At 40.2% G+C, this 22,291-nt stretch overlaps 1 protein-coding gene across 3 annotated transcripts in view; it reads right to left on the reverse strand.

Moving 5' to 3' along the window:
* The window catches only part of SOX5 (SRY-box transcription factor 5), a 313,721-nt gene that overhangs the window by 53,697 nt on the left and 237,733 nt on the right, over window positions 1-22,291 (reverse strand). For all 3 annotated transcript variants that reach the window (XM_077807473.1, XM_077807474.1, XM_077807472.1), the window contains exon 8: window positions 10,368-10,514. In XM_077807473.1, coding sequence (XP_077663599.1) covers window positions 10,368-10,514 — 147 coding nt within the window. The remainder of the gene's footprint in view (window positions 1-10,367; window positions 10,515-22,291) is intronic.

Consider the following 22,291-nt stretch of genomic DNA (forward strand, 5'->3'; position numbering starts at 1 on the left):
GTGAGTGCATGCAAACTACTTCTCAGCAGACAATTTAACCAGCTTCTAGAAGCTGCTTGCTCTGACAATACTGGTGTCTAATCTAATGCCTATTTTAGTTAATGCAAAGGCTCTTATTGACTGGAACGGGCAATGGATCTCTAAACCCCTTGGAAATTCTCTTTCTGTGTTTAACAAAAGTTATACATTTGGTTAATAGAAAATCCACGTGGCTGCTTTGTGTTTTTTTTATATCACTGGAGAGTCTGTTGTTATAAGTGAACGAAGAAATGAAATATATGGTCCGACAGAACTTGCATTTGTGGAGTGGAAGGTTTACTGCCTGACACAGAGGGGCATCTAGTTTCTTTCCTGAAGAAACTCTTAGATTCAGCCTCCTGTGCTCCTTCTCAGCTTGTCTCCTGGATCGTGAAGGGGTTAAATGGCTGGAATACTGTTGCTTTATGAGTGGGACAGTATGTGCTGCTGAAATGAAACATATTCTTTGCTGTAGGACATCTATTAGCTCAGTGTCTACACAAAGTAAACCTCTATAATAAAGGACCAATGACCTTTGCTTGATAGGATTTAAATACAAAGAAACAAGCCAAATGTTAATGCAGATATCCCAGTATTATACTGGTGCATGGTATTTTTACTATCTACATTGAAGCTCTGATTTAGTATGTGGCCCTTAGGATGTGTACAGTCACTCTCAACAATTTGCAGTGGAAAGGAGAGTGATCATGCCCACCCTGAGTACCTTTTATGCTCTCCCTACCCTCAACATGAACTTCATCCTTCTCGCCTCACTCCTGGTTCCTCCTCACCAACCAAAAAAAGCCCTCCCACTCAATCAAAACAACCCACTACCTCCTTAGCTTTCCCCTAACACCTATATCACCAAACCCAAGAGTTCAAAAATCATGAGTCAGTCCCCAATATATCATACATTTGGGATTATTTTTATTTGCCTTCTGGTTTCAAAGTTTTTTTGGATACACTTGGGTCACATTTTCCAGCTTTTCTCTGGAACCATGAGGACTAAAACTCACTTTAAACAAATTGAAAGTTAAAATTCTCAAATAGTCATATGACCCCAGGAGTTGGCACTTCAGGAAAAACACCAAATATTGCAAAATTCTTGATAAAATCTTGAGAGTGAGCAACACTCTGACGCTCTGCTTTATGAGCTCTGGAAGACACCACCCTCCATTGTCTCCTTATGCTGCTTGCCCACTTCTCCCATGTTGCTAGCCTCTCCTCCCTGCATGGAGTCTCTTTTTGCTTTATTGTTGTGTGCAGTGTCATTGTAGCTATGTTAGCCCCAGGATATTAGAGACACAAGGTGGGTGAGGTAATATCTTTTATTGGACCAACTCCTGCTGGTGACAGAGAGACAAGCTTTCAGGTCCTGAAGAGAAGCTTTGTGTAAGCTCAAAAGCTTGTCTTTCTCACCAATGGAAGTTGGTTCAGTAAAAGACATTGCCTCCCACACCTTGTTCTCTGTGTCAGTTGCTCTCTGCCCCTCACCTGCCCTCTAACTCCTCCACTCCTTCTGTTAGTTTCTAGTTGGAAGGTTGGAGAGCCTGGAATTGGTAGCAAGGGAATGTAGCTAACCAAGAAGGCAGGGTGAGAGAGAGGAAAGGTGTTCCCAGGAGCGGACAGCAGGGCAAACCAGGACTAAGACCAGCCAAGCTACACACTCACTCCTCACCCAGCCACACTTTCCAGCACCCTTTCTGCTGCCCTTCATGGCTCAGTCAACCTTGAAATTAGATGATCCCCAGGTGACTTCTTAGAGAATTACCTAAGGGATAAAATACTGGCAAAGGATTGATGAAAACAATAACACAACCCAGAAAGCCAATCTTTTCCCCATTTCATCATGTTGCCTCAGATTCCATGCTGTCCCTCCTGTTATGCTTTAATGAAACTGCTAGGCTGGATGGCAAGCTGGCCATATCAGCTCAATAGCCATCCTAGCAGCTGTAAACAATTGTGAGGTTCCTTTTTCATTCATTTTTATTTTGTTTCTGTAAAATGCTGCTCTTCCTCTATCAGTTTTATGCACCAAATGGTATTCAGGGGCGGGGGGGGGGGGTCAGTTCTTTGTTATACCACTTCTACAAAAAAAAACCAAAAAAGCCCAGAGAGATTCATCTGAAACAAAACACTGGATCCCAATGCCCCTGAACTCTGGGGAAGTCTGAATCCAGATCTGAACTTCGTGGCCGGCCCATATTTCTAAAATGGGCCAAACAGAAACTTCAGATCCAAACATTCTAGTGAACTTTGGGCATATTTGGATCTGAATCTGTGGCTTAGGCCAACTGCTAGTAAAAACATAGTATGTCTGATTCATTTCTGCTGTACTCCAGTTTAACGCTAGTGTAGCCTTATTCATTTTAGTAGAAATCAGCTTAAACTGCTGTAACACAGTGGTGAGTCAGGCCTGGTATTTTTGCAGGTCAGTGTCTTTGGTGCAACAATGTGCTATTAACCCATTTGGAGACTGGTTACATTCTTTAGCCTAATGCACGTACAGCTGCTTGGAATAATTTCCTGACCTCTTAATGCTTTGCAGTAAAGGAGAATTTTGGGGAGCTGTTTGACCTCTTTACCAGCTCCTGAAAGCAGTAGTACTAGGAACGATGTCATGGTTTCAAGCAATGCTGTCTGGTTAATGCTGTGGGGCCTTTTTCCACAAGGACTGAAACCCAGAAGGAACTATTCCCTTGTAGGAAAAAAGGCAAAATGTGGTGGGGCTTTCCTAGTTTGCACAAGCTAAGTAAGGCACTGATTGATATGGTGGGGACCTTAACAGGGTCGTGCACATGGAACTACCCATGTCATCCCCACTTTGCACAGATGTGAAGTAATCAGATGCCTAATTCTGAAGCCATATGTTTTAGAAAAGCAGGGCCTCACTTTAATTTTTGTCCTTTTTTTTTTCTGCAGTAGCAGATTTCAAAGGGTCTCTCTCTCTCTCTGTTTTGTTTTCTTCTGAGCTTGCATTATTAAAAGCGCTGACTGAGCCTGACAGAGCTGGCTCACTAGTGGCTGTGCTTGAGAGTCAGACTTCTGCCAAAGAGACATCATGATATTGGGAAACAGAGCTGGGAAGAGTTAACCTGAAAGGGAATCCTATGAGTCCTTCCATCTATTTAATTTATTTTTAGGAGGAGGGTAGGGGAGAAGGCATTGTGTAACTGCATTTTTGTTATTGTTTTTTAAACTTTTTTTATTGTGCAGAAAGATGTTTTATTTTATAAGAGTATCACAAGTTCTATCCAACTATATAATTTCACTGTGCTTAAAAAACTGTGGTTAAAAAGGTCAGTTTCTGTGCCTAGCTGTTTGTGTTTATTGAGTATAAAGAGAAAAGGAATGGAGAGGAAAATACTATCAGTCACCCACCGTTCTTTCCACATATTTCATCTAAGCAACATGAGACAGTAAAGGAAAAGATTTCCAGTTAAATGGACAGGTTGGCTACATTTTATTCATCAAGGAATGGACATAAACACCACCTAAGAAGTACAGTAAGTGTCAAAGTTGGAAAGCAAGTGCCAGTCACTTGCTCTGTATATATCACTTAATCTAGAACATGAACTACTGTCATGTATTAACTGTTTTACAGCTGTGTTCTAGCCCTGTTGGGTGGTTTGGGAAGGGCAGTAGGGAATGTGAGCCTTGAACAATTATCCTTTTGAACATGGCTTAAGTTCACTCTGGTTTAACTGCAGCGTGGATAGGGGTAAATGCTGTTGCTCGTTTTTGACCCAAATGTTTAGTCAACGTTTGGGACCTGGGTATGTTCCAGTTGAGGGTGGAAACTGGTGATGGAATCTTGTATTTTCTTTAATGTAATCTTGTTTATTTATAAGGAATGTACAAGGAGGAACTACAAACAAAGGAATAGTTTCCTAGCTTAGGGTCACAAACCTCTTTAGCCAACACCATACCCAAAACATTCTTTCTCTAGCATTTTCCAGATTTATACACTGCTCTCATAGGTCTGCTATTTGACCTGCTTCTTTTTGCCACTGTCTCTCTCACTTTCTATTCTCTATTCGTTCTCTCTCTAACACACACACCCCTATCCCTGAGCAAAAATCACTCTCCCTACCCAGTGTAAAACTCCTAGGCAGGTTCATTTAACCCTTTTGACTTAGGTGGGAGGGTTGTGATTAATTTATCCTGACCGTTATGTTAACTGAAGTGGGAGGTCACACCCAATCTCAAAGAGGTCTGTGACCATGCAGTCACCAGTACCTCTCAGCATAACATTATTCTACTCCAGTGCCAAAAATTCCACTGGATTCATTTACAGGGATTTCCAAACCAGTGGAATGGAAAAGGCTGTGTCCAGTCCAGAAATACATAGAAATAAATAAATCTTGCAAACCTTCCAGATAACCGTGCTGCAAACAGAGATCCAAAATTCTAATAGTAATGGAGTAACTCACGTTTATACAGAGCCTTTCATTCCAAAAGATCCCTAATACTGTATATATTCTAAAGAAGAATAACTTCATTTACTGATTAGTGACCTTTGAGGCATAACTCAGCAGCTGCTGAACACTTACATCAATAAAGAGGCATATGGTTGTCCTTAGTATACGTGCACTAAGGTGTTTAACTCAGTTCCAGTCTCTCTCTTCTAGCACCACGCAGCTAAGTTGAAAACAGTTTGGCCCCATCTACATTAGCAACCAAACACTATCTACTCCAGTTGAGGGCCACAATGGGTCATCTTCCTAATGCAGACAGCCCCTTCATGTCTTTGATCTACCTCACAGGGTTGTTGTGAAGGACAATTCATTGTTATTTCCAAAATGCTTTGAAATAATGAGGTAAAAAGATGTGATAGACGGGAGAATGTTGATATTCTTCATTTGAATGAGCCATGTATTCAGCATCTATAGAGTGAAATAAATTCCTTACCTGTAGCATGTTCAATCATGAAAGCCAACACCATCACATAACAGGAAAGCCCTATCTTAGGTGCAAAAAACCTATCTTGCCACTCAACAGCTAAGCTACTGTAGTAGTTGGTGGTCTGATGGGAGAAGCAATCTAATGCCAAGATAGGTGTCTGAGTTAAAACTCCCATGTACAGAACAGTAGACATTAAGATTCTGATTCTCTGCTATGTCTGAGCTGGAGTCAGATGTAGTGGTCAGGAGATACTACAGCTAGCTAGTTGCGGCTTTCTGATTCAGACCCACCCAGGCCTTGTGTAAAATAGAGCAGGAGTGGTCCTAATCTAATTTACACTGCTGGCACAAGGTCTCATCTCCTTCATCCCACTTCCTCCTTCTCATTAAGCAGGAGGCGAGGACGTGGCTGTGCAGGTGACTGTGACACCAGCTCAGTCTCCACAGATATTCTCCCTACATTGGAGAACTGCCGAAGAGGACTCTCCAAACAATTTAAGGCCAATTTGCACTGCATAAGAGAATCTGGCCCTAAGTCTTTGAAGTTGATTCTGGTTACAGGCACCAAGGCAGATTTTTAATCCATTCTTTACTTTGGTGATCAGAGACCCAGACAATAGAGAAAATAAAGTACCATTCTCACTTAAGGATTCACACTGACATTTGTGTGGATATTTTCAGTTGAAGAGAATCTGATTGTGTGTATCTAACTGGTTAGTGCTGTTTCTGGCTTGTCTGAAAAACATTTCCTTTCCTTGTCACAACTCCCAGGTGCTACTGCTGAGCAAATAGTAACATCCCTTCCAGAAGTATTTGAAAAGAACAAAAACCATGATTTGGACACTATTCTGTTGTCATTGATGGAGACACAACTGTGACTCAGGTTAGGGCTGGGGTCATAACAAGGTTAAAAGAAATGCACCTAGGAATTCTCTCTTGTCACATTTCACACTGAATTGCTCTTGTTTTTTGCAGATGCTGAAGACAATGCTTTGTCGAGTATCAAGAGCCATTTAGCTGCATTTACAAGCTACACTGAGCATAGGCGCTGACTCTGTGGGTGCTCCAGTGCTGGATCACCCATGGGAAAAAAATAGTGGGTGCTCAGCACCTGCCAGTGGGCCCTGCCGATCAGCTCCGCCCTCTCCCCCCTAGGCCGCCCAGCACTGAACCTTACTTGTGCCTACCCTCACCCTCCCACTTATGCCATAACCACCTTGAATATCTGACGGAACAGCATGAAAGCACTTGCAGAATCAGGGCCAAAATGTGCTTAAAACAGACTCTGCAAATCCAGCACAATTTGGCAGATTTAAGAGATAGTTGCCTTTCACAGGGGCTGTGGAGGAGGCCTTGGTAAATTTGAACAGTGTGATTAGCATGCCGGCTGTCACAAAAACTGCTAAAGGAGAAGCTGTGTTAAAATCCATTTCCGCAAGATACACACATTTTCTTTTGGATGTATTCCACCAGCTCTGTTTCTTAAATCAGTTTTTCTGGCAGACAGATTCCATTCTGGAAAAATGCATGACACCAGCTCAGTTTCCTGCTTGAAAACTCAACAGAATGCACAGCAGGATATAATGGTGTATGTCCTCCATGGTTTCCTAAAATTCACACCACAAGAATCTGAGAAGTGAATTTGAACATTTGGGGACACAACTGTTGAAAGGCAAGTGCGACACAGAAGACGGCAGGTTAGTCTGCACAGTCCAGTGCTCAAATACCGGTGAGGGCCACTGATAAAAGGCTTGCCAACACAGGGGTTGCCAAGGTCTTAGAGGGGTTTCAGTGATATCTTCATGTCTTACTAGATTTAAAGGATGAACCTTGGCAAACTCCCCTTGATGTTTCTCAGCATATCGAGAGCCAGCAGTTGTTCCATCCGCTGCTGAGGCCGACTTTGAAGAATCCTTGCAAAGAGCAGTAGAGTAACTGTAAATTTCTAGTCAAAGGAAAAAACTCATGTCTTTTCAAAAGTGACCCAGATGTTTGCCACCACCTTGAAACACGCTCAAGTGGTGGGGCTGCCTCCTTGTCTGTGGATACTTGAGCATATTTCCAAAATTGTGCCAGTGTAAACTGTGGGCTGCAAATGGAGATTCAGCAAACAAAATCTCCTGAAAGCTCATCCGAGGCACTAACTATTCATGTATGGAGACTTTATGTACTGCATCTTAACGAGGCTTTTCCCCTAGAAAGACCACCATGGTTCAACTTTATGAACCATGTTTCCTCTGGAAAAACTGGGCTGTGAAACTCAGATAGGTCTTCATTGGTAGTAGCTGAAATAATGAGGTAACACAAAGCGAATAGTGTTGTAAATGTTGGTGCAAACAAGCTTTGTAAAATCAAAGGAAGATACATGTATCCATGCAGATACAAACTAAGGCGTATTAGCATGTATATTATACACAGTTTAAACATGAATGATTCGGTTTCTGGTGCTATCACACACTCATCACAGTCTTCCTAGCTAAGCCTTTACCCAGCTTTAAAAGGTTCATTCTAATTAGTGTAGGCACTATAAAGATTTCTTTATCACTTAGTATTTTTATATATATATATATAAAATACTAAGTGATAAAGATAAAGATAGATATAATTGTGGTCCTATGCTGAGTTCAAAGCTCAGTATAGCACTTGCACAACACCACAGGCAGGTCAGGTGACCTTTCTCCAATTCTCCTCTCCCTGGTGCTGAGGACAGACAAAGTGATATGTCTGTCATACGCCATTACCATTAGAACAGAATCTTGTTCTTTTATTACAACTGAACTCCGCCGGATTTCTCAGCAGGAATGCTAAGTGAAATCAATGTCTTGGGTTTCCAGGCTGAGCTTGGAGGTCACAGCCACTCTATCATTTCTCAGCATTATCCTTTCTCTCTCTCTCTGAGCCTCCAACTGGCACACAGCAGATTGAAAACAGCATGCATCAGAAGGCTCATGCTGCACAATTTTACAGCCTTTTGGAGACCCCCCTCCCTTTCCTAGCGGCCCACTCTTTTTTTTTTTTTTTTTTTTTTTCAATTTGAAAATAAGTTCTGTTTGTGTGCTTCCTCAGAGCTGTGAGTCAAAGGCACTGGAACACCTATGAATAAGGAAAAGCAATAAAAGGCAAGGAAGAAGAGAGCTGATTTTGGCAGCTGTCAGGAGGATGGTTCTGCCGACACTACCAGTCTGGTAGGCCTTATAATTTCATGAGTGCCACAACATAAATACTGTCCCCCATCAGATCTCATCAGACATTCTGTTTGTGCCAGATAGATCCAAAAACAACACTGGGATCTTAAGTGCAGTGTAATCTCTTTAACAAGCTGTTGGACACATCATCCAGAAAACCCTTGTAAAAAAACCCAAAAACCTCTTGTTAACCATACAAACAACTGTTTGAAAAAAAGCACATTGCCGGGGGGGGGGGGGGGGAGGTAGGGGGGAAATGGTTTTATGATTGGCAGCTTTCCACTACATAAAAGAGATGCCTCTAAGAAGGAAAAACTTTGGGAAGTCAAAAAGTTTGCATTGAGAAGTGGAGAAAGAAAATGTAGACCTCCAGGTTGATTCTGGGTCCGAACATTCCTTTCATTTTTTGACCGTGTATCTCATTGAGCTGACAATGGTATTATTTATTTGGCAGGCTATTTTTAATCCATACAGCTTTACTGTTAGGCTAAAAACTAAGATGCTACTGTCAATTCAAGGAATCTCCTCTGACATGATAAAGGCAGCGGACAGCATGCCAGAGGACACCCAAGGAAAGGAAGGACACATTTCATCAAGTTTTTCCTGTCACTTAAATGGGGATGCTTTTTACTTGTTTTTCTTGGCTAAATCCTTGCTAGTTGTTTTACAATAACTAAGGTAGCAAGTGCCACTCCAAAATGTGACCAGTTTCCTTAGGCCACTTGAGAAATAAATTGAGCAAATCTTATTCTGGGCAGTGGATTTAATGAGTTGATCCTTGGTGAGATAGAGCAGCTCAAAGATTAGATAATTTAGAGATACAAGTAATAATGAGTGGAATTTTCAAAAGCATTTAAGTGATTTAGGAGCACAAATCCCATTTAAAAGTCAATGGGACTTGTGCTCCTAAATCACCTAGGCCCTTCTGAAAATCCCAGCTACTATATTTTATTACATATCTATTATTTATATCTATCTATATGTAGATATAAACACAAATGGCAGCCCTTATTCTGCAACCTCTGAGTTGTACGTATGCAAGTAGTCTCACTCAACATCACTGGAGCAGTTCCATTGAACACAGAACTTAATCTTGATTCATTAACATGATTGGTTCAGGTTTCTTACCATTCAACTTAGGGTGGATAGGGGTTGCTGAAACAGGCTCTACAATACATTAATGCTAACCCAAAGAGGAAAGAAATAAAAAGATAAGGAAGCCATTTTCTTCATGGTCTTACGGTCCACTGTATTGTATGCATATCTGATTTAAATTGATCAAAGTCACAGATGTTGATTTAGCAACAGAAAAAAGGTGTCTCTAATGTATTTGCTATGGTCATTTAACCTAGCTCACTTTGTCCAGGCAAAGAATATGGAGGGACAGAGCGATATAGGAGCTTGAAGGTAAGGACAAGTATACTCAATTTACTTTGAGAAAATCTGATTTTGACTTCAGCAACCAAATCCTCAACAAACAACTGCTGAGAAATGACAGAATCTCAAATTAACATCACTTGGCCAATAGTCCAATGAAGTTTCAACATGTTATGTGGATACGATGCATTCTGTGCCTTTGTCTTAGCTGTGGTCAACTTGCCAAACACAGGCAACGTTTTGAGGATTTGACGACAATTGCTAACCTGACTTTCGAAGAGAGCATAAATCTCATTCCTCAACCACCTCCAAATTACTCTGGGTAGACCCCCTTCATTATATAAACAAGATTAAAATATGTTCTGTGATACAATGGCCACCAATTGAGAGTCAGTCCTGCCATTGGACATGCACTTAGGGTCCCCACTGATTTCAGTGCATGAACCCCAGGGCAGAATTTGGCTCTGGATGAGATGCCATGCTGCTATCATCTTTTGTTGCAGTACCACTTATATGGCTATGGGTTAAAGGTTAGGGGGAAAATTGTAGTTGTGTGCTAGAATGGTAGGCATGCAGTCTTAGTCTTTTGCACATTACCAAAGGATGGAAGAAATAATAATCTTGTGGCTCAGGCATTAGATGGGACTCAGGAAAGCTGCATTCAGTTCCCAGCTCTGTTACTGGCTTCCTCTGTGACCTTGGGCAAGTCACTGACTGTCACCATGCCTGAATTCCCCATCAGTTAAATGGGGATAAGAGTATTTCCCCTATTTCATAGGGGTATTGTGAAAATGAATCTGTAACCACCTGGGAGGTATCATATTGACACCATGTAAACACTGAGAGAGAAGCAAACACCTGCTCCTTTAAAATGACACAGTACCTTGCTTTTGGGTGGAGGACTGTTTGTGCTCTTGTCTGTGTGGATACTGGTAGGGGAAACAGCAGCACCAAGATTGCCTTGGGGTATGCCAGGTATCTTGCCTCCTGGAGACACTTGCATTGCAGCAAGCTGAGCAGCATACAACTGCTGTAAAGAAAAGACAGAAGAAAAAGAGAGAGAGAGAAAAAATGAAACATTGCCAATAAACAAATAAAAACATCTTTCAAAAATTTCTCCTACTACTGTATTTTTTTCAGGCTTTTTTTTTTTTTCTTTTTTTTTTAAAGCTAGCACACTGGCATATTTCAAGACAGGAGCTGTCACCTCAACTTTTGTGAGTCATTCCTCAGGGGAGGAATGACAGACATCACAAGTGAAATGGCCTAGCTTCAGCGTGCATCCAGAGATTCAAAACAAATAGCAATAGCCCAACTTCATGCTTTGCCTGAGCCATTTGATCAATCATTTTGCTTCCTGAAAGGACCTGACCATAAGAGCATCCCATCCCATCAATATTATATTAACACTCAGCCTGTGACATTTACAGTCATCATATTGTTCACTCTGCTATTATGTTACATGCCTCTCCCTTACTCTGTGTGTGGCCTGCCAATTTTGACTGTAAGCTCTTTGGGGCAGGGACTCTTTGCTGCTTTGTGTTTGCACAGCACATGCCACAATGAGGCCCTGTTCTCAGGTGGTCCTCGGGCACTACTGTAATAAACATTAATAAGAATAAATTATTATTTTGCTTTATATTACAGTAGCAACTAGAGGCTCCAATCAAGACTGAGACCTCTTTGTGTTAGGTGCAGCAGAAACATATGGTAAGAAAAAAAATGTTCTAAATATTAAAGGCCCTGTGCCATCAAGGGACTTAATGACGTTTTAACTTTAAGCACTGAATAGTGACATCAAAATCATGTGTTTAAAGTTAAGCACCAACTTAACTGCCTCGCTGTATTGGAGCCAAGAACTGAGAGGAAATAGGTAATCTGTGCATGCAAGCAACCTTAACTCACAAACAAGAGGTGAAAACAAACACCATGAGCAAGAAAAGCAGTGTGTGATATGACACAGACTGATTTACGTATAGAAGAGAATAAAAATGAAGCTGGATAGAAGTCTGGATGGCTCAGGGAACTGTTCACAGGATAACAGAGTCAGTTTCATCAGGCCAGACCAAATCCACGGTGACCCGGCTTGGGGAGGATGTTCCAAGCAGGGCTCAGCAAAACAATGTTTAACAACCCTCAAGGTACAAAAATACTGCCTCTGGGTATGTGCACAAATATCACACCGAGTATATATTCTCTGTAAAGAATATATGATGGTGTGGTCAAATGTGCAGGTTTCTTTGCCATGAGTTTAGGATAACTTATATGGCTCATTCATAGTGAAGACACAAGTGATCTATGCAAGCCATCCCAAACCTTGATACCTCACCACTATCATGTTTTTTCTGTATAGCTTTTCCGCCTGTACTTGTGTCCAGTCCTGGTCCTTTTATTTATTTTTTTTAAATCTAAGCTGCTTCTGCTCCTTTACATTTAATTAATACTGCTCCAAGTCCTTCCTTATTTCCTCTTCTCTCCTTTTCTTCTTTGGTTTAATATTCTCACTTTTGTTTCTTTTAATTTTATTTTTTATTTCTTCATTTTTACCTCCGCTTATTCGTCATCTCTTTCTTTCTTGACATTCATCTCTCCCCTTCTTCCTCCACACTCTCTCCTTCCCGTTCATCCATTCATCCATTCTTTAATTCTCTCCCTCCTCTTCCTCACACACCCACTTATTCATTCATTTGCCCTATCATCCTCACCCAATCCCAGTCAACCTCAGACACAGCCACCCAGCCACAAACCACGGTGATGGATGCAAAATAAATGCCTAAACAGACAGATGGCCACGCTCCCTCACTCTTTAATGGGTCCTTAAAAAAGAAGCCACTCTTGTAGCCATACAAGGAGAAAAGGATGGGGGCTTTGAAACAACAAACAGGAGCTGCTGTGGCAGTAGTGCAAAGAGAACCAGGCTTCTTTCACCAATGTAGAACTGGGTGGGGAGGGTGGTAGTTCTTCAAGAGACCAAAGGGGACACTTCTGTGCAACAGCACAATGGAGTAGCACCCTGGATCAAGGGAGCTGTCCAAACAGACATATACCTGGGTGGAAGCAGACCAGTGCCAGTTGAGACAGGGACCAAACCACTAGGTAAATGCCAGTCTGAATCAGGCAGTAAAAGTAGTTTGACAAAAAGGTTTGTTTGTGGGAGGAGAGAAGGTGGCAAAATGGCCCATTGAACTGGAAGACAGTAGGCCCCACAAATATTAGAGTGATGGGTAAGATATAAAAACAGATTACATACCAGAGAGGTGGTCAAGGCAAGGCTTAACTATATAGGACCTTCAAGGTAATGATGAGGGTGTTTTAATTTGATCTGGAAGGGGGCATTTAGTAGGCACTACTGATGCTCCAGGACACAGGAGGATTATAAAGTTCTGCTAATCAACTGACAGTCATGACAGAGAAACAATATTCTCTTTCAGAGGCCCTTATTATTCTTTAAGAGTGAACAATCAAATCAGACATTCACCCTGAAAGGAAAGGGGAGCACCTAACTCAAGTAGATCTATGACATTAGGCAGAATTTCTAACTTCTGCACCTCCTATCCCTACTCCAAGTACCAGATCTGTATGGGGTGTGTGTATGTCATAGTGACCGAGAGTTTGTACCACTTTACAGTTGTGAGTGGTCTATGCGCAATGGCTTGGAAGCAGTCAATCCTAGGTGAGAGCTGCTTGTAGTATTGACACCCAGCTTTTCTGACAGCCTAAAAAGAAAGGCCCAGGATTAAATGGGCATCAGAGGCTGAACTTCCCTAATCACCCCTATGCAGAGGGCAGCAGAAGGCTATAGTTTGAGAGGGCAAGTGGAACTTAAGTGTTGCATAGGGCTTGTACTGGCCCTCTGTTCAGGGATAAATTTTGTCCTCAGAGAGGTGGTATCTTGAGAAGTGTTGCTGGTGTTACTGGTGGAGCATGGAACAGTATGGGAGACAGGGTGGAGGGAAACTTGAAATGCCACCACCCATGTTTAATCTATTCTGTGAGTAAATAGATGCCTTCAGTCTCCTGGGCTGTTAAGCTGACATTTTTCACCTCTACGCAACCCTTTTCATAATTTAAGAATACAAATTTTAAAAAGTAAATGAATCTAAATGAAAGGTTCCAATCTTATCCCAGCAGAAAACAGGTTTTCTGTCCCAAACTACCAATGTATGGAGTATTTTTAATGACGGATTGTCATACAGGGTTGCACGGTCAGGCACCAAAACCAAAGGGCAAGCTGGGTAAGAGCAGTCACTGCAAATAACTATTCCAGCTTGTGCTGCTATAGACTCTTGCTCCATTTAAAAATGGTGGAACTGACTTTGAGTAAATAAAAAGTTAGTCAATCTAAATGGCTCCAAGCTGTGCTGTGAAAATGGGTTGGATTCTTAATTAGCCAGTGAGATTGTTCCCAAAGCCCTGCCCATATTGAAAAATGGAATGAAACATGCAATATGCAGGACACATCTCAGCTTGTTAATATTGTTGCATAAGTTTGAGCTTTGACATTATTGAGTGTGTCTATTCAAATTTAATCATTTCAGGGGATGATGGCTTATGACAAACAAAAGGAAATTATATGGACACATCCCGTGAATTGAGATGGCTAATGGAAAACAAATAAGAGAGTTTATGGGTATGGTAAATAAAGCAATCAAACTCAAACAAAGGGACAGTTCTATCCTGAGGTCCACAACAGAGAACCTCAAAATCTGGAATAAAATGTATGCATCGGAAAGGCTGCCAGCAGTCTTTATGTTGAATTGTCGAGTCAACACAGTCTGTATCCTGCCGTCAGCCAAAATGTGCCTATTCTGTGCATCCTCAGATCTTTCACAGTGATGAAGGTAGCACCTCAGAAATGAAATGGGTGTAATTTACACTACATAATTGCTGGAATAAACCATTCCTGAGTATCCTTAAATGTATGCCCAATAGGGAACATCCCCACTATTGGAGATTTGTACATGACTTCTAGCTAATTATAGACACAAATGTAATCTCCGGCATTTAGGGGATGTCAAGAGCTGTGTAAGAACCTTTGGAGGACTCTGAGTCCATAGGCCAGTGAGTGGTTTACCTTCGCCAACTGGCAAAGCTCCATTAATTACAATGGAGTTATGTCAATTTATGCAACAGTTTATTTTTGCTATTTATGACAAAAAGGGATAATATTCCCCTTGAAATAGAACAGACAATATTGTTATGAACTTTTTGCTTCTTCAAAAAGGGAAGAATTGGGTCTTTAGAAAGCAATTAAATCTTAACTTCTATGATTTATTTATAACCAAATAATCACCTTTCAGATACCCTGCCCATATGCATATTGTATACCGGTTTACTGTCTTCTCATTAACCTATTATGAAAATCTGCGTACATGCAGAATCATCAGAACAAAAGAACAATTGGCTAAACTTGAAAATGAAAACCAATTATTTTTAGATTATTGAACCTGTCTCTGTTCTTAAGTCATTAAGCAGCCTCCTGCCTTTCCCACAGGTCATCAACTAAAAACATTTATAATTCATCCTATATATTAACCAGGAATATTCTGCTGAACTCTCCACTGCTAGCGGCACTTGGCTTGATGACTGTGTAGTACATCAATAGCATAGCTTTAAGGTTAGACTGGCTTTGAAAACTTCCCCCTTGGGCATTGTTATTATATGTTAAGAATGCTCATTACTGCGTTGAGGATAAACCAAAAATGAGATCTTGTTCTATTAATAAGGAAAATGAGAATGGGATTTAACAGAAATTTTAAAAAGATTTGAAAAAAATATACCTTAGAAATTATATGTGTTTTTATAATACCATGCTAGTATTAAAATAATTTTTATTTGTGAGGTGTTGAGATTAATATCTTCTCTCAAAAAAAGGAAGAATAAAAGCAAGCGGCATTGTATACTGAATACTGGGCTAAATTTGTCCCTGGTGTAACCTGTGATTTCAATGGAGTTATGACAGGGATGAATTTGGCCCCTGTATATAAATGTTTGGAACTGTGGATTGATCCAACACTTCAAAATCTGTGTCATTCTGAGTCCCACCATTACAAATATACACATGAATGGGCCCTGTTCTTAGACTTCATAGCCGTGATGGCTTTGATATTTTGCATGATTTGAATGAAAAAATGGTATAAAATGAGATTCTCTTAATCAAAATACATGAATTTAATCTTCTTCACTATGAATTTGATGCTTATCTCAGGAAACATATCAGGTGTACCAAGGGAAGTGTGTGTGGAAAACGGAGTTGGTTTGGATGAATTCATTGCTCATTTCCAAAAAGTGCGTGAAGAAATTAGAAAAAAAGGAAGAATTCACCCAAATCAACAAATTACATGCAACCTCCTCGTGAATATTCTTTTTAAATCACCAGTGATATGTAGAAAGCTGCTCCTATCAGCAACATGTGGTAAATCTGCCTAGATTTCACATGCACAGAGTTCTTCACCAAAGTCCAATCTATGGGCATGTCTACACTTACCAGGGATCGACGCTGCAGCGATCGATGCACCAGGGGTCGATTTAGCAGGTCTAGTGAAGACCCGCTAAATGAACCACAGATCGCTCTCCCGTCGACTCCGGTACTCCACCGAAAGAAGAGTAAGGGAAGTCGAAAAAGAGAATCTACAGCACAGTTTAGACACCGCAGTATGTCGACCTAAGCTACGTCAACTCCAGCTACATTATTCACGTAGCTGGAGTTGTGTAACTTAGGTCGACTTACTCCCATATAGTAGACAAGGCCTACGAAAGGTACAAATATCAGACATTCCTTTTGTCACTTTCCATCTCTTTTTCCTTCAAAGATTGCTACATCAAATTTACAAAGGACCATTCTAATTTGTATCTGCACAGAGTGCATCTGCATGGGTATAGACTTTAGCATGTGTGTGCCTAGGTGGCTATTTGCCTGCACAAACATGGGATTTTGAATACAAAAGGGTGCATGTGCACAAATTTAAGAAATTTTTTTTTAAAAATCCAGCCCTCAGAGTCCATTACAAAGCCAATTTTGTTCAACTATAATGGCTGAGTTTGCCAGTTTTCAGTTTAGGGAACCTCAAGATAATGACAATATAGCACAGGATCTTGGTCAGCACTTATACCTTAAAAAATACATAAAAAGACTTCAGTGGCCCAAGGTATCAGCCAATGATCATTGCTTTATCTTTAGTGTGCCCCCATCCAGAGCGCGTTAGTACAATATTAGCAGCAGACAATGTATAAGAGATAGAAGTTTTTCAAGGCATCAGAAGTGATATCGTTGACAGCATCTACTTGGATGAACCATGTTCAGACAGTTTAATCTTATTTCCATGATTCTCAAAAGCTGCTGTGCACATCACATGCATGCAGACATTGCCTTTTGGTGACAGAAGAATATTATGTAGACTACAGAGACTACAGTGCATGTTAACAAGCCACATTGTTCCTTTTTATGGCTGTAATGATCAACTAATTTCCATTTAAATTCCAACTATAGGTTTGTACTATACTACTTTAGTCTAGAGGAGAAAGGCATAACAAGAATCAATGGCTGGAATTTAAAGCCAGACAAATTCAAATCAGATTAAAATTAAGGCACAATTTTTTTCAACAGTGAGGGTCCTTAACCACTGGAACAAACTTCCAGGGGAAGTGGTGGATTCTCTCTTTTTTGAAGTCTTCAGATCAAGACTATTTATTTAACAGTCCCTTCTGGCTTTAAAAATCTATGACTCTAACTAAGGAAGAGATCTGAAAAGGAAACAAGGCTTCACCAGTAAATATAATAAGTATTCACAAACAAAGCAAGATGTGTCCAGTTTTGGGCCCCACGCTACAAGAAGGATGTGGATAAATTGGAGAGAGTCCAGCGAAGGGCAACAAAAATGATTAGGGGTCTAGAACACATGACTTATGAGGAGAGGCTGAGGGAGCTGGGATTGTTTAGTCTGCAGAAGAGAAGAATGAGGGGGGATTTGATAGCTGCTTTCAACTACCTGAAAGGGGGTTCCAAAGAGGATGGCTCTAGACTGTTCTCAATGGTAGCAGATGACAGAACGAGGAGTAATGGTCTCAAGTTGCAGTGGGGGAGGTTTAGATTGGATATTAGGAAAAACTTTTTCACTGTGAGGGTGGTGAAACACTGGAATGCGTTACCTAGGGGGGTGGTAGAATCTCCTTCCTTAGAGGTTTTTAAGGTCAGGCTTGACAAAGCCCTGGCTGGGATGATTTAACTGGGAATTGGTCCTGCTTCGAGCAGGGTGTTGGACTAGATGACCTTCTGGGGTCCCTTCCAACCCTGATATTCTATGATTCACTAGTACATGTTTTGTGCACAAAGTTCAAAGTAGAGCAACCAAAATGCTTATACTATGTTAAAAATCTTTTTGAAACAGAAATCAGATTCTTCATTAGTACAACAGGGTCTGGTAATTATGGTAATGAAATCTCCATAGTCTCAAGCATATAGCCCTTAGTCATGAGAATAATTTTCATTTAAGTCTATGTGATTACTCACATGAGTAAACTTTTCGGGATCAGGAGCTGGGCAAATCCAGTAACATTTTCGGCATCACACCTATAGAGTTTATTTTGTTTGGGTTTTTTTTTAAGTTTGTGGTTTCATCAAACTTTTGAATATATGTTTTATGTTTTTATGTTTTATGATTCTAAACTATTGTTCTCCCAGGGAAATTTAATTACTTGTATGTACAACTAAGTGAAAAACAGTGCAATATAGTTAATAAATAACTTTGAAAGCAACTCTTGCCTTGCTTCTCAGACAAGAGGTACAAAACTGGTTGGAGAAAGAAAGAAAATTAAGAACATGAAGCAGTCCAGAATTTGAGTTTTGCTATCATGAAACAGAATTTGGACTTCCAGTGTTTTCAGTTCTTCTCTAGATCAACAACTGTTGAGTGGTTTCTAAATTTTGCTAAATCTAATTTCCCATCCCTACATTTATAATAATACTTTACAATTTGATAGCAGTTTCCATTGGCGAATCTCAAAGCCCTTTCCAGACGTTAATAGATTAAAAAAACTAAAATGTGAGAATAGGCACAGAGGCTTAATGACTTGCTCATGGTCACCCAGGAAATCAGTGCGAGAGCCTTGAATAGGACCCAGACTTCACATCTCCCTAATACTGTGCCTTAATCACAACTCTAGGAACTTATCAATACACACTTCCTATCAAAGGCTAACAAGACTTGTTAGTCTTTGTGATAGTACATCATTGTAAACTTTGTGATTAAGATTGGCTGCCCCTTTCAAATTAGTGTTTAACTGAAAAACTGCCCAAGTAGCATACATATTTGTACATACAATGTACACATTATATGACAGTAACTGAAATGGAGTGGCTATATGGAACACGTATTGAAAAGGAAATTTGACAGAGTCTTCTGGAGAAAGGTTGTTAGACAAAATGTTGCATATGAATCGTCGAAAAATCTAATAAATAAATACTGTAAACATGCAAAGAAATCTACCATCAGTTTATGCCCATCTTAGTTTGTTGCATGAAACAACAACATAGTTTATTCATGCTGCCATTCCCATTCTTCATTATTAAATCAAAGGGGCTTTTTTTTTAAAAAAGATAATCTCATAAGGTAGACTTTTTGAAAGTAAAGCATTAAAATGTTACCCTCTTGATGATATATGCATGAATGTGTGTAAAGCAAAGGAGGCGAGGGTTTATGTGGAAGACCAATAAACAACAGGGATGTGGAATTTAAAAAGGCCAGAATTTTCAGTGTAATCTATAATATTTTTTTCACCAGCTATTCTGTAATGCAGATCAAGGGTGTGTGTGTGGCTGGGTTCCATATGGAGACTCGAGTCATACAGTTGTGTCAATGTAGTTCTTCCTTTACAAGTTTGAAGTCAGTAAAGTGGCATGGGCATCGTGTTCTTCCAGGAAAAACTTACGCTATCTATTTGTTTACTATAAGGATGTTTCCTAAGAGCTTATTTAGGATATATCCAGATTCCTGGCAACTAGCTTGGAGCACTTGACTGTATTAATTGTAATTCCCCACTTGCAAGAGGAAAATTCTCTGAGTGGCCATTTGACTAATCTAATCTCATAGTATCCTGCTTTACTTGACTGGTATTGTACACAATCATTCATTTTTATCCATTAAGTGGGTAGAGTAGTTAATAAGCAAACACTGCCGGCAGGTTTACTGTATATAAGATTCCACAGGTTTCAGACAGCTGAACTATAATTAAGACATTCCACTACTTTACACACCTCTTTAAGCGACTCTTTTCCCAGTTTTTATTTATAGATTTTCTGTTTGTGTTTTAAGTTGCAATACACAACAGGGAATTAAAACAGGAATATGCTGTGGTTGTTTTAGAATGGATGCTGAATCAATGACTGCCAGTCTGAACACTTCTTTCACTTCTGTGTTAAGAAATAAAACAGATTATGGTCTCAGTCTTTCAATTGCATCTGTGTTGGCAGACCTATGCAGATGTTCAGAGCCCCAGTGAAATTATTGGGGCCTCATATGGACCATGTTTTTCAGCAGTGGAGAACAGAGTCCACGAAACTACAAGAAGCCCTCCTTATCAGCTAAGAGATCACTCCAACAGTCAGTCAGTACAGAGCTGTTGATCTTCTGACTTCAGCCACTGCAAAAATTCTCTACAGAGAAGGCCATATCATGGAAATACAATGGACAATACAAAAATTGGGTGGAAACAGATAACATTAAAATGTAGTTCGCAGGAATTTCACTCTGTAATTTTGCAAATTAATAATATTTCCAACAGCCCAACTCTAGATACACCCTTAAGTCACCTGTATTCTCCCTCGGTGCTTCAGCAAAGGTACCCACTCTCAGGCTTCTGGTTTCCCTGTCCGTCGCCTGACTAGGGAGTAGATACTAGGGAGTAGATGTTTATGACCCAGAAAGAGTAAAATAAATAAATAAATAAATAATTCTACTTCTTTAACTTAAAGGTAGCAAAAGTTGATTTAAAAGCAAATTTAAAATTGCTCCAGGACAAAAACTTGTTTGTAAAGAAGAAGGGGTAGGTGAACAGAAGGGTTTGCAATGGAAACACTGAGAAACTCTTAACTAGAGTCGCACTAACATGAGCAACTATCATGAAGTAATAATAATATTATGTAGAAACCTTTGCTCATTATGTTATTCCTAATGCATTCTCATTTCACTTTAGTACTTTGGTTTGATGAGGGGGTTAACAAGAGAGGTGGTGTTCGAGTGGGTGCGAATGAGGAATGTTGCTAAAATAGGAGCTACTTAAACAGTTTTGTGTTTAATATCATCTGAGGCCATATAATTTTTTTTGCAGGTAACATATGCACACATTCTGAGAACGACAATGCCTTTGATACAACACAGATAACATCTAGGCATATTGCTACTCTACAGTGCATCCTCAAGGAACCAGTGTTTTTTTTCCCACCTGGTACTATATATTAGAGCCTAACACATCAGGAATACTAGTGCTTTGGCTTCTTGTGCTTGAAAGGTTTCCTCAAAAATGTGGATAAAACCCCATTGATCGTTTCTCACCCTCCCCCTTTCCTGAACATCACAAGCCATCTTCATGTATTGCAGAGCAATCCATTTCAATGTGTTCCAGCATCTGCCTCCCCATATGATGTACAACCTATTTGATTGACCCTTTTTATACTGCTCCAAGACTGGCTGTTTATTACAGTGAGATGATGAACACTATTCACTGCTTCCTCAGGTCAACAACTAGTACATATACCTCCATTTCATGAAAGATCAAGGATGCTGGGATTGTCCCCCTTTACATAGCCATGACTGACTCTGTACCTTTATCTCTAAATACACGTAGTATTTCAGTCCAGAGCATGGAAAGTCTCTTGTGTACCCTCCCATCTACCAATTATATATGTAAGTATTTCTGCCAATTAATTTTTCCATGACACAAGCAACATTACCCAATATTTGTGATTCCACTGTGGGAAGCATGAATAATGCGAGAAACACCACAGTTCTCTACCACATAGAAAGACACTCTTCTCTGCCAAAGTCAGCAACTGTGAAACTTCTCTTAACTTTTCCAGCTGATATCTTAGCACCACACACAGCTTTTTGGCCAAGGTGACTGTGAAAGATATGGCAATTTCCTGCAATATCCTTGGGAGACCTTTCTGAGATAAGTTGAAGTATCTTTGTAGTCCACTGTATTAATATGCAATTGTTATGTATTATTATGGGCCTGGATGATCAAAGGAATATACTGAACAATGTGGCAGACAAGAAAGCTCTTCTGGGACAAGATGAGTGGAGAGGAATGCCTGGGAAATACGTAGGAGATGAATGCAAATTTTTCATGTCTGATTATGCAAAAACCCAGCCTTTTGAACCTATACCCTGAGGAGAGGGTGATTGTCTGCCAATTACCTGTTCCCAAAGGTTGGAGATCAAATGCCCAAGCTGTGTAAAGAAACAAGCTGATCTGCCAAGCGTTCTCAGCTAAGGCTGTAATGAACTTGTAACCACAGAAAAACCTCTTTGTGAGGTTTGACAGACTAACTCCTACCAGAGCCCTTGTTGGAGTTGAGGGTGATCTCTGATAAGCTTATTAGCATGCATATAGGTTCTTCTTTTGTTTTTAATATGTTCTTTCTGTAATGCTTTTACATTCAGAATAAATGTGCTTGCTTAGAAAGGGCTGTGTGGTAACTTATAACTGTGGGCAATTATACTGTTCATAGTCTCTGGAGAGAGAGAGAGAGAGAGCGAAGTGCAGTTACTGGCCATTTAGGCAGTCTGGCTTTCTGGGGATATCACAGTG

Source organism: Eretmochelys imbricata, chromosome 1, assembly GCF_965152235.1.
Source record: "Eretmochelys imbricata isolate rEreImb1 chromosome 1, rEreImb1.hap1, whole genome shotgun sequence".
In the NCBI taxonomy this organism is placed as follows: Eukaryota; Metazoa; Chordata; order Testudines; family Cheloniidae; genus Eretmochelys; species Eretmochelys imbricata.